The sequence below is a fragment of the Balaenoptera ricei genome, chromosome 3 (genome assembly GCF_028023285.1).
Source record: "Balaenoptera ricei isolate mBalRic1 chromosome 3, mBalRic1.hap2, whole genome shotgun sequence".
Taxonomy (NCBI): Eukaryota; Metazoa; Chordata; class Mammalia; order Artiodactyla; family Balaenopteridae; genus Balaenoptera; species Balaenoptera ricei.
The window spans coordinates 39109459-39125645 of record NC_082641.1 but is presented as its reverse complement, the minus strand read 5'-3'; the positions used below and the strand labels follow the sequence as shown (position 1 = coordinate 39125645).

Genomic DNA, 16187 nt, shown 5'->3' with positions numbered 1-16187 from the left:
AATTTATATGTCCATTAACTGAGGCTCAGAGTAATAAAGTAACTCACCTGTCATCACTTTGTAGCAGAGCTGGGATGTGAATACACGTATCCTATTTACTTATGCAAGTGCTTAGCCGATTCAATATTCAATAAACTATCACTTTGTGTTGGAAACCAGGTCAAACATTAATGGATGATCTCATTAGGTCCTCATCATAGTCTTCTGACAGGGATACTATAATTATCCTCATTAGCAAATGAGGAAACTGAGGTTTAGGAAAGCGAAACAAGTTGTCAAAGGGCAGATAAGAAGTCAGTGGGAAGCCAGGCGTTGAACTCATATTCAACTTCAAAATTGTACAGTACAGTATCTGGCACATAGTAAGTACTCAATGAAAATTTCTGTGTATGATATATGAAAATAATGCTAACAGAGTACAAAACTATGGCACTTTTATAGGGTTTAGAGAAGGCATTTTTAATGATTAAATGGCTTTATGTAATTTGACGAATAAAGGAATCTAGAGGGTCCTTTTGCTTTTTGATATCAATGACCAAAAAAATGCAGCACGTTAGAAAATAATAACTCAGCCTCTATGCTTTCTCCATCCTCTCCTTAAAAATATATCAAAACACTGAGCACATTTTCACTATTTATGAAATTACTTTTTGTTTTTTCATGGTCATATTTTTAAAGGTTACATAAAGAAGAAAAGGGATAAAATTATTCACATAGGAATTCTTTAATTGCCTGCATCAAAACATCTGTGCTATTCATAAAGGATAAAAACCTGTATAACCCTTTACAAATTTAGACATATATGCAAATTTAGATACAAAAGTATGCCAACTTAGTTACGAAATTATACAGAAACTAAGACAAGAAGAAGGACCAAGCACAAGAACCATTTCTTTTATGCCTCTACTTCAGGGTTCAGAAAACTTTTCCTATAAAGGTCAAAAGAGTAAATATTTTAGGTTTTTCAGGCCACATAGAGTCTCTGTTGCATATTTCTCTTTCTTTGGGTTTTTTTTTTTTTTTTAACAACCCTTTAAAAAAGCAAACACCATGAGCTGTTCAAAACAGGCCCCATGGCCCAGTGGTCATAATTTGCTGACCCTGAACACCAGCAAATTATTCATAATATAAGAAGTCAAATACCTACAGCCAGGCATGTTAAAAGAGAGCCATTAAATACAATGATGAGGATAGATCACTAATGATGTGCAAAAGACATTTTGGTGAGGCACAGAGGCCTTGACAACAACCATTCCCAAGAAAATTATAACAAATACGTGCAAACTTTTACCTAGAAGGATGTATGTAAGAGTAGAAATTAGAAAAAAAAAGAATATTGAATAATAAGGAAATACTTAAACGATGGCACATTGATATAATTTTTTTAAATTACCATTATTATAAATATTGATATAAAAACATTTAGTATCCTGAGGGAAATGTTCCAAATATACTGTTCACTGAGCAAGCATATCACCAAAACACTATGGAAACTAAAACACTTTATTTAGATAAAATAGAAATAGGAAAACCAAAAAAGTAGAAAGAGTACTTTTATATTAACTATAGGTTGTGGATAAAATTTATTTTATTAAAAAATGTTATGTATTTCCTAAAAAAATCTACTTTTTCTGATTACAATGGTAATATAGACTCATTATATAAAATGTGAGAAAAAGAAAAACGGACAATAGATAACTTGTAACACAGTCACTCAGAAACAATTCTTCTTGCTTATACCTCACTCCAGTCTCTTTCATATATTAATATATCATGTAATACACATGATTATTATTAAGGATAATAAGGTATGCAAAGATTTTTGTTCTGCTCTTTCACTTTTTCTATAATGAGTATTTTTTTATATTGTGGAATACTCTTCAAAACCATAAATTTAAATGTCTGTATTTATATGAATAAAATTATGTAATACAACATTAGGTTGCTTTCAATTTTTTTACACTATAAATATTGATAAATAGCTCTCTGGATAAAAATCAATGTGCAGCTGTCTTCCCAGAGAATAATTTCTAGAATTACTGAGTAAAATAAATAGTATAACTATATTTGGGAGTCTTAATATATACTGTTTAGTTACTATTTTAAAAGGTTAAAACAACTTATAATCGCACCAGCAAGGATCCCCCAGTGACCATTTTCCACATCCTCATCATCACCAGGCATTTTTTTCTCCCATCTTTGCCAATTTCAGAGGGGAGAATAATTTTGGATTTATTTATGATGGCAAGACTTTGGTATGTTTAGAGGCAGAGAAAAAGGAATCAGAGATAACAAAAGTCAGCACAAACCTTACCCACAGCTGTTTTCTTCAAAAATAGATTTCCAGATCATTTCAAAAGAATTTATCATAACGTTATGATCAGAATGTGATATACGTTCCTTATAAAACCTTTAATATGTGAATTCTGAAGTATTCTTTATATGATTTTTTTCAACATTTTTTTTGGTTAAAAGTTAGTATTTTCCCAGTTCCCAATACTATCAATTTCTTTGAAAAAAAAAGTAACTAAAGGGTTACAAGTGTTCTTCTTCACCATAGCAGAGCATATATACAGAATTTTAAGGAGGCAGAGGCATTAAAGGTTTGCAATTAACTGGATTCTGCAGGTGTAGATCTGTAAATAGTTACACTTTTGTTTTTATGCCACACTTCAAAGAACTCACAACAACACTGTGTATATGCAAACCAGTTTCCCTTGTGATGCCCTTTTTATACAATGCCAGTAATTTCACGTTTCCTACTGCGAGATTACAAAGCGTGATTACAGTCCGTCCAGATGCAGCGGCCCAGTCATCAGGATTGCTTCTGTATCTGAGTATCTTTCAGTAGCTCTGGATCTCATGATTAGCAAATGCAGAATCAAGGCGAATGCTTGAAATACGAATGCAACTTGAACTGTGAATCTTGATATCTGATTATGTACTGAATGCTGTATCGGGTTTATAATAATTCAAAACAATTCCGTGCACTGCCTATATTTATTCACTATGAAAAGATCACATCAAATTGAACTTGAATACTTTTTTAAGAGAAGGGAGACTACACAGAAATGATCTGATGCAGTTGTTTCACTCTGGGACTGAGGGTTTGAGAAGAACTGCTCCACAAATTTCTTTCCAGCATCTGAGTTATTAGTCTTTGAATTGACATATCTTGAAATCCAGCCATCTGATTTGGACTACTTACATGTGACCTAGTTCATTTAAGAACATATGTGTGAAATATATTTTTCTATGAACATGCATTTTTGAGGGCACTATGTGTTAGCATTCTTAGCAATTTATTTCCTGTTTTTTAGTGGAACTAATCAAGACAACATCCTCATTAATGATACCACATACATACTTACAATATATTAAATGTTAGACCATCTATGTTGGTCTTCCTTTCTCTATAAAACCACAGCTTATTTATTATACTGTTGTGATGTTTTATAATACTATCTGATCAAAATTAGCAGGACTGTGCTGGTTATAAAAATATATTTTAGATAGATAGCCTTCGCTTATCAACTGTCAAGGAAATTATATGCGTACACACACACATACATGAAACTCTATCACAAGTTCTTGGGAAATAAACCTCTATTGCTATTTAGTTATTTCTGCTTTCAACAATTAGTCAGTTACATTTTGAGAAGAAATATATTTTGTGAAGAAACATACACCTTCCTATGACATCTGGAACTCAACAGCTTGTGTGTCTATCTCTGCATGCCTACTCAGTGTGTGTTTCATGCTCAGTGTGGGAGAGATGTTTGTGAATGGGCCAAGAAATATGCAAACTCAGTAGTTGGGAAGAAGTCTTGGCAGATTAAAGCATTTGCAAGACTGTATTCATGGTAGCTATAAATTTCGCTAAAGGACAACGGGGCTAAGAAGAATTTAAAAATTAGATCCAGATAAGAAAGGAAACCCATATAAAATAACAGTGTATAAGAGGTACAGTGTAAACACTTGCTACAACTCTGCCCTCCGTTTAAAAGTCCTTGGTTTTGCTTGAGGAAAGCACAGGCATTGGAAGTAGAGGTGACTGTCTGGGATCTCACATTCTGAAGCTTGCATCTAGATTTTATGCCAGTGTTTTTGAAAAATAGTCTCCTCTTTGTTTCTTTCTTCTGTGTGCCTCCTGCCATCACCTTCCCCTGGTTTTCAATTCAGACTGCTTTTCCGTAGGCTCCAGAGGCAGAAGCGGGAGAATCAGTATGCTGCAAAGGACATTACAAACATCCAACGCAAGATCTTTTGACGAATGACATACTTCAGTGTAGGTTAAGTTATGCTGTAGTAACAAACATCCTCAAAATCTCACTGGTTTAACACACAAAAAAAGGATTTATATCTCACTCACACTTCCTGCTTACTATGAAATCAGAGGACTAGAAAGAATGCTATTCATTGTAGTCGCCAAGGGGCCCAGAGTGGTGGAGTACTGAAGATGTGGGAACTCACACACTAGCACTTTGGTTCACAGTTCACTGGCCAACACTAGTTGTGTGTCCACTGCTGATATTATAAGAGGTAAGGACGGGACTTCCCTGGTGGTGCAGCGGTTAAGAATCCGCCTGCCAATGCAGGGGACACGGGTTCGAGCCCTGCTCCAGGAAGATCCCACATGCTGCGGAGCAACTAAGCCCGTGCGAAGCCACAGCTGCTGAGCTTGCGCTCTAGAGCCCGTGAGCCACAACTACTGAGCCTGTGCGCCACAACTACCAAAGCCCATGCACCTAGAGCCCGTGCTCCGCAACAAAAGAAGCCACTGCAAGGAGAAGCCCGCACACCGCAATGCAGAGTAGCCCCCGCTCGCCGCAAAAGCCCACGCACATCAATGAAGACCCAACGCAGCGAAAAAATTAATAAATTAATTAATTAAAAAAAAAAAAAAAGAGGTAGGGTAATACAATCCTGCCATCTGCCAGAAGAGGAGAACCAGAGATTTGTTAAGTAGTTCTACTGGCCCACTACTAATGGAAATCCAGAGAAATTAAAGTGGTCCACCCTGATTTATGTGGCTTTTTCATTCCTTTTCTTTCTCTCTCTCTCTCAACCTCTCTCTCTCTCTCTCTCTTTTCCATGAGATATATGTTTGGATGGTGGGCCTGAATATAGTGGTATAGCTTCCTCAAACCTTAAAAAAATCCTCTGCATGCCCTGTCCTCCAAAACATCAACTCCAAAATTACAATCATCCAACCACAAAAAGTGATCAAAATGCAGAATAGTCACGATCTTGCAATCTTCCAACCTACTTTAAGATTAGCCACAATAAAAAGATTAGAATATTACTCAGATGCCTTCAGTTCTTTAAATGAATGATGGATGATCATAAAGCAAAGGATATTTTATTTGAGGTAAAAGTTTGAAACACCATCAGCAAATTATCAGAATCATTTCATTCCCAATCAAATAAGAATTTTGTGATTTGTAATTCCCTGCTTTCTAAAAATATTAATCTCAAATTGTTTTCAATAGCACTGATCATTTTTTAAATGAATACATGACTATACGAGTAAATTTATAATAAAAACATAAAATAACCTCATTTTGTTGCATGATTCAAGAGGAGACACATGCAGACTGATCGGGGGGGGCTAACCATGCTTCCCCAGAGACCTAACTCACTTCCTGAGCAAGAGCCTGTCAATCAGAATGGTCATCAATGTTTCCAAGCACGGTTCAACTCAGCCAGACTGCTGCTTTTGAATGATTTGGCCAGGTAGAGCTAAAATTCCCTACTTAAGTAATAAATTCATCATCGGTCACTTTTTCTATAGCCTCCCTCAACCTACTAAAAGAGAGTTTTGCCTCAATTGAGGCAATCTCTGTTATTTTCATCTCTTAAAGAGAACTTAGATGTGGTTAGCTGCCTTTCTCATTAGATGTCACATTAAAAAAAATGACAGCAAATAGCATATTATGCATATTGAGGTACTTTTGCTCTTCAAACTCCATTAAGTTCTTATAAACCTCAATTAAGTAAAAGAACAGCTAATTAGAACAGTCTGTTTTCAACAGACTTAAAACTTTGCAAAGAAGGTGACTCCAAGATCTTAGGCCTAACTACTCCTTTCTCCCATGTGTCCAAGCCACAGTATTTGAGACCAGACAGTACATTCATTCTTATTTATTTTAAGTAAATCAGACTAGTCCTGCTGTGGTTTCCCTTTATATCATGAGGCCTCTGGGAGGTTATTTATTCTGGAAACATCCTCTGTAGTTAGAGAAAATCTAGAGCAGGCAAGAACATGGCTTACGTTCATTGAGAGTTAAATGGGATCAAAACTCGTAAGTGAAAGAGGCAAGGGGAAAATAATCGAAACCATTTATGACTTTAGATACTTCACTTGAATGAAATTCCAGATATTTATCTAATTTCAACAGTCCATAAATTATCAATATTTTACTAATAATGGAAGATACTAATAGAAATTATAAGTATTTATCTTATGATAGTGATATCATAAGAAATTATCAAATGCTTGCTGAAGAAACAAAAATAGTCATATGTATATACAAATATATATATGATATGATTGAGGCCTAGATAGCATGGAAATATATGTAAAAAAACTTTATAAACGCAATCAATGTGTGGAAGTGATTCTCTAAACAAAAATACATATTTCAAATGAAAAGCAGCTAAGTTCTATGTTGTGTTGAATTAATCATACACAGATGTTTTCCTTTTGTGGGGGAGAGGGTTAAACTACTGCGATTAAAGTTTTAAGCTTTCAACCAAAGTTTGACTAAAGTTAAAAGATTAGTCATTGTTTTGGACAATTTATTTATTTATTTAGGCCGAGCCACACAGCTTGGGGGATCTTACTTCCCCTACCAGGGATCGAACCCAGGTTCTCGGCAGTGAGAGCACGGAGTCTTAACCACTGGACCGCCAGGGAATCCCTGGACAATTTATTGATAGTCTCTGTTGCCTTCTTCATTTATTCATTCTATAATACTTATTGAATCTCCATATTCCTTATCCTGGAGCCAGAGCATAGATCAATTGTGAAATGATCACAGCTAATTTGCTAAAACTTTGGAAATTGCAAAGATTTGTTTTTCCAAGTATAATTCCAATCATTCTCACTCAGTTGTAGCCTAATATCCCTCCATGAGCAGGAGGGAGAGGGTCCGGGTGTACAATCCCAGCTTATTTAGGCCACAGGTGGTTGTGAGTTTCTGCAGGTAAAATGAAACAGTTAGCAATTATAAATTACAGCTGTGTTATACTCCCTTAAGTATTCATCTGCTCTCTCAAAATCTGCGTATGTTCACTGAAAAGAATATAACCAGATAATATGAACATTTTTCACAGACGTTCCACTGAAAACAGTCAAGAAGCCCCCAGCTTATATTTCATATATGCCCTGCGCTAGGCTAAGTACTGGAGTACAAGCAGGACTGAAAACCAAACCAACACAAAATAAAGGCAAATAACAAAAAACTGTGCTGCCCCAGCACTCACAGAATTCAGAGTCTAGAGGGGGAGAAGTAAACCCATAATGACAAGACGTGAAGAGACTAATAAGTGAGATTAAGAGCCAAATGTGATGGGAGTGCAGACGGCAGAATGACCAATCTGCATCAGAGATTCAAGGAAGGCTCAAAGAAAAGCTGACCTTTAGGCTGGGGCTTGAATAAAGAGAGCAATGGGGTTTGAGAGGGAAGCACTGCTTGGGCAAATGGACAAAGTCAAGGGGAAATATAGCATGTTTCGAGAACAGAAACAATCCTGGTTTGGGTGGATGAGGCTGGAACTGAGGTCGGGCTGTGAGAGGAGTCTGGAGACTTGGAGAAGATAGGAAGACATGGAGACTTTAGGAAGATAACAAAAATCTGAAAAATCAGATCTGACTCATGGAAGGAAACAAGTATGATGGCAGAAAAGGGTTTTTCTTAAATTAAGGAGAGAAAAGAAAGTCTAAATAGGGATGGTGGGGGTCTTCTGAATGATTAAAGTAAAAGAAAATGCCCTGGAAATTTATCACCAAATAATATATTAAGTAACTGCAACAAAAAGAATAATTATCATTCAAACACACATTGCACAAGCTTATGTCTTTTTTTCCTTTCTTTTTTTAGGGGCCAGATTACATATCACAATGTGACTTGGATACCAGCGGTTATGCATTATTTATTTTTATTGTTCACACAAATACGTCCTTAATTTATGATAACAACATGGGTTCAGCTGGCCAAATCTATTACAGGAATTGATTATGATGCCACTCAAGACTGATATTTTATCAGACTAACTCTCCAAAAATAACTAGTTTTTTTAATGAAATCAATGTGATCTTATTAAACCATGTGTGCACACAAAAAAATCATAGCCATAAATATGCCATTTTGTATAAGCAGAAACATAATAGACTCTCTCATGTACTTTCAAATATAATTAAGCCCAAGAAAATTTCCACTTAACTCCAACAGAAAATTCCAATGACTTTCCAAATAATTTTAAGTTGTATTCACCAGAGGTATTTATTTACCTGAGAGAAACTGCGTGTGGCCCATATATCTCTCTCACTGCCGACAAATCAGCTTCGAGTTGGGGGTGCTTGTGCAGCTCCCCGTCATAGTTCACCTGATGAAAAGGGATAACTTAGAAATGACTTAGGGTAAAGAGAATCCAAAAAATCAAAATACAAACAATCGCTTGGACAGGTGACCCTGTAGTTCTGCCATGGGCATTCTCTCGGTCGCCTTCATGAAAAAAGTATAGACAGTTCAGCAATATATTCACTAAAGTTCTTAGGTTCACATACATCTAGTATAATTTATTATGCTTAAAAAGTAATATATGACAACTTTGATACGAAGACAATGCCAATGTTAAAAGGAGTGAAGTGGCAGATAATCTGAAAAACTTCTAGACTGAAAAAAAAACATTTACTTCCCCCTGTAAGAATTAGCAGTGTAAACAAAAATCGAAACAGGAAGAATTATTTTGCAGAATGTTAGAGTGTTATATCGGTTAAAGAATCATTAGGAAAAGTACCCCATTCCTAGTAAGTCATTCCTGGAGAAAGGAAACCTAGTTTTACTTATGTCCGTCCATATGTCTACTGCCTTGCATACACTTGATTGACAAATTACTAATTTCTGATTCTGAATGAATAAATTGACTTGCATTCTTTACATAATAATAACTGGCTTTAAAGCATCTCTTTAACATATTACCTTTCCCTTAAACTATCCAAGTTACAAAGCATATTGGATTAAGAAGTTTACAGAAACAGAACAAGACACCTTATATAGCCATATCCTAAAATCAAATGCTCAGTTTAAAATTTTAACATTATTCTGGAAAAATATAATGAATTCTTTCATATATATGCATATGTGGCTATGCCATTTTCATATATATAAATTACGATGTTTCTTCATAACAATTTTTCAACAAACACTTTAGTATAGAAGGAAAAGGAAGACAATGAATACAAATAATGAAGATGCTCGATAATTAGGGCCCATCAGTTTTTATAAAGGTTAATCACCTTCCATTTAAAACTAACAATTTGGGCTTCCCTGGTGGTGCAGTGGTTGAGAATCTGTCTGCTACTGCAGGGGACACGGGTTCGAGCCCTGGTCTGGGAAGATCCCACATGCCGCGGAGCAACTGGGCCCGTGAGCCACAACTACTGAGCCTGCGCGTCTGGAGCCTGTGCTCCGCAACAAGAGAGGCCGCGATAGTGAGAGGCCCGCACACCGTGATGAAGAGTGGCCCCCGCTTGCCGCAACTAGAGAAAGCCCTTGCGCAGAAACGGAGACCCAACACAGCCAAAAATAAATAAATAAATAAGTTTTTAAAAAATAAAATAAAACTAACAATTCATGCTTTTATTAGTGTCACCGTTTCAAAATATTGACTGAGCACAATATGTTTAATAAATGTAAAAGTTAAAAGCATAATAAGATGCTGTCTGCAAAACATCTGTAATGAAGTTAAGACAACTTCAATGTAAATAAATGATTACAGTCAAATAATTGCAAAAGTAACCTTAATTTCTGAAAATATATAGAAAATGAGCGACAGACAAATTATAGGAATTTCCTTGTTAGTTACAGAACCCTGAACAACACACAGGTCTTTTAGATGACAAGCACAGATTTCCACTAGAACACATATGGCTATTGCTACCTTTGAGAGTGGCTATTTGGAGGAGCTGGTGTGCTTACCTGTCCTCCATAATAAAATTCTTCAGAATCATTATCTCCTTCAGAGTCTTCTTCCACCGTACTATTTTGTCTTGACTCCTTAAAATAATAGTAAGAAGACAATTTTAATGGTCAAACTAGTTTTCCTCCTTCTGAAACGAAAGTAACAAATGGCCATAATAGGTAGGTCTTATGCGTATCACATGGATTTTAAATAAAAGAATTCTTGGTGCAGTACAAACCAAAACCAAAAAGGTAGTAAGAGACAATTTTGTGGGTGCATTAAGCTCTATGTACATTTCACTGGTCTTGAGTTGTACAATTTAATATTTGATGTATATACAAAGCTATGTTCATCAATTACAATTTTGGGTTTGTTCTGATAAAAACATCTGAGCAGCTCACACTCGTTCAATTTTTTTATTAAAAAATTCCTCAGCGTTATTTATCCCAGACTGTTCTCACTTCCACTGCCAACTCCACATAATGGTATGAAAGAAAAGGCACTTTGAATCTAATAATATAAAACTCAAATTATGAAAATAAATACAAATCACATAATGAAGAGAACTTTGGAGAAATTATTTTAGATTTCAGATTTCAAAAGAATATTTAATTAAATATGCTTGAACTTGAAGTTTGAGCTTCTAATTAACTGAACCATATCTGTTATATGTCTAAAGTACAAACAACAAAAATTCATCTAAAGTAACTATTCCTATCCCTGACCTTGTTAAAATAATTAAGAGAAAGGTAGCTGCTTTTAGATACAGGAATCTATTAATTCAATGTTTTGTAATTATCCCTAAATTTCTAGATCAAATTTCAAATTACTAAGGCAAACAAAAAACCGAGAAAAGGGAATTTGGGTTTTATAAAATACAAACAGTTTTTGGTTTTAGCAGCAATAATGCTAAATCAGTGATTCTCAGTTTGGCTAAGAAGAGCAGGATGAATGGTACAACACTGAGAGGAAGCCAGGGTTGCATTCAGTGCATAGTTTTAAAACCAAAGAATTGTCGGGTCCCACCACATTCATTTTGTTTGTTTTATGTCCCAGTATTTACTTAAGAGATTGAAGTAAATTTCTTGAAGGTGAGGAAAGGGGATAAGTTTGTTGTTGTTGTTTTAACACTGGCCAAAAATAATAAGACTATACCCAAGTTCTGTGTTCCTTTAGCTAGAAAGATCATCTTTTACAGATGAAATTTTAAGGGTCTGGTCAAAACTATGTATACCACATACAGTTATTCTAAACATACAGTTTAGAATAACATACGGTTATTCTAAATATGTTACGTAAGTGCTCTTCAATCAACTACATTATTTGATGAAAACACAGAGAACAAGTTAGGTTTTGTATGCACTTTATTTAGATTTTAAACCAGATGTTCTTTCTATTACTTTAAAGGTAGCTAATTTTAGGCCACCATCTTTCCCATATGTAAGTCCCTAAGCCAGGAGCGTGTACTTCATTCACTATATGCAATTTTAACCTAAATAATGATGATATTAACTACAGATACACAGTAAATTTCAAATATATCTATACTGTTTGAAGAAATATAATAAAACATAAAATGTAATTTACATACCTCCCCATTTTCCTTCTGTAATTTGGATTTTATGGATAAGCAACAGTTAATGTCATTTGTCTTTCTTAATTCTGAAAGTTATAATTAAAGAATCATTTTAGTTTTCAGTATACTATTTACCAAATATTCATAAGTTTCAGTATAAAAACACCCCATAGATGATTCTTTCCTTTGCAAGAGAAATTAAGGGATAATTTGAAATTATATTATGTTGGAGAATTATATTACATACAAACTATTCTGATTTTTCATTGCCCATAAAAATGTGCTCAAACTGAAGTGGCCACAGTACAAATTCCTTCAGCTCTCACTATATAGTTCATGGGATCTACATTGCCTTCAGTATGTTTTTTAAATATTCAGTTTGTCTGGCAGTATCATTATGAATGAAAATATTTTCACAAAAGCAAATATCTGCATAAGGCATTTAAATGGGACTTTTTAAATGTACTAATTTATGCATTTAAAAAACTGCTGAAAAACAAATTAATGCCTTTAAATAGAAAATCTGTATGGAAAACCAGATTTATAGATGCCAAGGAAAAATATTATATGGGTTAAAAGAAACCAAAAAACAAAGCTACCTACAATCAAGAAAATATTAACCTGGAATTTAAGAAAATAGTGTATTCCTATTACCTGTTGCTATTCGATGAAAAATTACTGGAATTGGCTCTGTAGTAACTAATACATCTTCATCATTTTCTGAACTTGACACATATGTATTATCTGCAAAAGAAATACAGACAACTAAAGGCATAGTAACTTGAAAAAGTACAACCTTTATTAAAAAAAATTAAGGTATAGCCACATCACTTCCAACACTCATAAGGCACACACTACTGTTCTGATTAATCTCAGAAAAAAAATGAAGTAAATTGCAGGTTTATGTGCGAATTAATTGTAAATGGCTTCTTTAAAGATGTTTGCATCTCCTAGAGAAATATGGACTTTGGGTAGAGACTATCCAAACACATCTCTAACATCCCATGCAGTGATGGATCATTTGGACGCAACTGGTTGCCGCAACTCAGTGAAGAGCATCCTTCCCAATATCAGTACCAAGTATATGGTAATATTGACACACGACTGTTATTTTTTTTGCTCATTGATGATTACAGGGCATCTGCGACACAGCTATTCAACAAATATTTAACCAATTTTTAAATAATGGTCCTATAATACACTCATCAATGATGTATAAAAAATGTAAAAATAGATATAAAAAATAAAAGTATAAAATATACCTAACCCACAATAGAAGCCTGTATCAATTTCTGCTAGGAGAAATGAGTGTTCAGATGATTTACTGAACACATGATAAAAGATCTTGAGCCCAGTTTTCATAATATTGTGTCAGTACAGTGAGAACATGATTTTTAACTGATAGACAGCTAAGTCATTACTTTATTGCCGAAGAAACATCTGTACTGTTTTTAGACCTTGAGTAGTGAGTAAATGACAGTGATATGTATTCACAACGTAGCCACAAAACACTCTCAAAGTCACAAGGCTGTAAGTTATTCAGGAATCTGAGAGGAGATGGGGGTGGATTAGACTTGAAACAAAACAGGTTTGCCCCATTACTTTGATTTGTTCTAATTACAAATTTTGCCTTATTTCCTTTTCAAGTAGCATCTAGGAGGGTGTGAGGATTTTTGTGTTTACCAAGTGAGACCCCGGATTAAGAAACAGACTTAATATAACTTTTTAATTACTGTCTCATCATATTAGGTGAGCCTTTGACTGCTTATCTGGGGTCTCTTCTGTCAGTAAACTCATACCTTCAGGTGAGGGTCAACAGCTGCTCTGTTAAAACAGAGTTTTAAAATTTCTTAACCCTCATTCCGAGGGTTCAGTCCATTTTTAAACTTCTTAAACCCTCATTCAGAGCCTTACTGATTCACTGTGCATAGTTAGGTTTTCCCTATGAACAATGGATTCCTTGACGCAAACTTGAGAAGAAAAAGAGCAATGGAAGCAATAGCTGACCACCAACTAGAAGGGAAGATCCAGAAAAATCTGTAAGTGGACTCCTTATCATGGAATATCTCAGCGTCATGGAATGAGGAGGATTCTACTAAAGCATCAAGAGGCAAATAAATTAGAACTTTCTGTTTAAGAAAACAGGAAAATGAATAACCCAATTTAAAGGATCAAATGGGGGGGCTTCCCTGGTGGCGCAGTGGTTGAGAATCTGCCTGCCAATGCAGGGGACACGGGTTCGAGCCCTGGTCTGGGAGGATCCCACGTGCCGCGGAGCAACTAGGCCCGTGAGCCACAACTACTGAGCCTGCGCGTCTGGAGCCTGTGCTCCGCAACAAGAGAGGCCGCGATGGTGAGAGGCCCGCGCACCGCGATGAAGAGTGGCCCCCGCTTGCCGCAACTAGAGAAAGCCCTCGCACAGAAACGAAGACCCAACACAGCCAAAACTAAATAAATAAATAAATAAATTTATTAAAAAAAAAAAAAAAGCACTAATGATAACCAATACTTTATTTTTTAATTTCAATTTTTGTATACTGTAGTTCCAGTGGGGCTCCCGTATGGCGAGAAAAACCAGAGTAATACTTCTTGGCCACAAGAGGGAGCTAAACATTTGGTTCACTTGGTTTATTAAAGGCATCTACCATTATTTCTTGCGCTACAGAATAATTCACTTACTGTCTTCAGGGGGCTTTCATTTGTGGCATTATTTCTATCACCCTGACTTAAATGTCCTGCATCTCTCTTGGCTGACATCTCTAGGAGCTGCCTCAGATGAGAAGCATAATAATCATAATATTTACAATAAATAGTGGGGCTTTTATTTTCCTAACATACTTAAGCAAACATTCAGCATCAAAAACATACTATATCGTAATAAGGGAGAGGGCTGATTGCAAAACCAGCTAAGAAAATTTTTTTCTTTATACATTTCATGTCTTGGTTCTTCCAATAATATCTGCCTAGAATACTTTTTATACTACTATTAAAAATAGGCATATTTTTAATAACGAATAACTCTCCTTGTAAAATTGCACAATAGTTTTATAGAATGCTATGTTTAAAACATATGGAGATCATAGCAAAACAACTGTAAGGGAACTTATGATATGTGAAAATTATTTTAAAATGTAACATTTGATCTTACAAAAAGGTTAAATGCATAATGCAAATTGCCACTGGAAATACTTAGCTTAAAGGCTAAAAAAATATTTTACAATATCCTCATACCACATTATTAACTAATTATTTTTAAAAAAATACTCAAAGTATATGTAATCAAAGTTACTTATAGCAATCTACTCATTTTATACAGAAAATTATGATCCCAATCATGCATAGTAAGTGAATAAAATGGCTAGATTTGAATAGGAATTGGAATTATGATTTCAATTTATGACCCTGACAGATCAGAACAGTTAGGTTGGTAACCATCAGATTTTATTAAGTAAGAATGCTGGAGTAAAAAAAATATATATGAAACATAGGCAGTTAAAATTTGCTAATCTTTGCCACAGAATATGATAAAAAATAGATTCTTGCATTATACTTTTTTCTTTGGGGTAAACTAATCAAGTCATATTTGATCTACACTAAGTCTACAGTGCTCATGCTCTACTCAAGATAAAATTACAGACATCATTAGTGAGAAAAATACTGAAGATAAAGTCCAAATTATCATGACTTAAATGTTGGCATACACATCCTGGGCTCTGGTGAGATTACAGTGAAGAAAGTAAGACTGAACATGGCCTAGAAGAAAGATACTGGTTTGATCTATAGAAAATCAGATCTGTAGTGACCTTACATTCAGTTTTCTATGGACAAGTGTGTGTGGATCTAGTGATCTACTTCAGGACACACAGTGAGGACAGCTGTGCATATGCAAGAAGCCTAGTACAGTCTAGCGGTATGGTCCATGGGCTCTGGACTATTGGGTTCAAATTGCAGTTCTTCCTCGTACTAGTAGTGTCATCGTTCATCTGTAAAATGAGGATTATAGTAACAACCTCAGAGAGTTGTTGTGAGATGTGTTCAATTATGTATAAATTTAGAGAAATTAAGAAAGGCCTATTGGGGCTTCCCCGGTGGCGCAGTGGTTGAGAATCCGCCTGCCAATGCAGGGGACACGGGTTCGAGCCCTGGTCTGGGAGGATCCCACGTGCCATGGAGCAACTAAGCTCGTGTGCCACAACTACTGAGCCTGTGCTCTAGAGCCCGTGAGCCACAACTACTGAGCCCGCGTGCCACAACTACTGAAGCCCACGTGCCTAGAGCCCGTGCTCCACAATGAGAGAAGCCACTGCAATGAGAAGCCCACGCACTGCAACGAAGAGTAGCCCCCGCTCGCCGCAACTAGAGAAAGCCCGTGTGCAGCAACGAAGACCCAACACAGCCAAAAATAAATAAATAAAATAAATCT

General features: G+C 35.5%; 1 protein-coding gene across 3 annotated transcripts in view; it reads right to left on the bottom strand.

Annotated features, from left to right (window-relative positions):
* The window catches only part of PARP8 (poly(ADP-ribose) polymerase family member 8), a 167795-nt gene that overhangs the window by 63366 nt on the left and 88242 nt on the right, over positions 1 to 16187 (bottom strand). For all 3 annotated transcript variants that reach the window (XM_059916361.1, XM_059916359.1, XM_059916360.1), the window contains 4 exons: positions 12419 to 12508; positions 11780 to 11850; positions 10206 to 10283; positions 8516 to 8610 (listed from right to left, as the gene is read on the bottom strand). In XM_059916361.1, coding sequence (XP_059772344.1) covers positions 8516 to 8610; positions 10206 to 10283; positions 11780 to 11850; positions 12419 to 12508 — 334 coding nt within the window. The remainder of the gene's footprint in view (positions 1 to 8515; positions 8611 to 10205; positions 10284 to 11779; positions 11851 to 12418; positions 12509 to 16187) is intronic.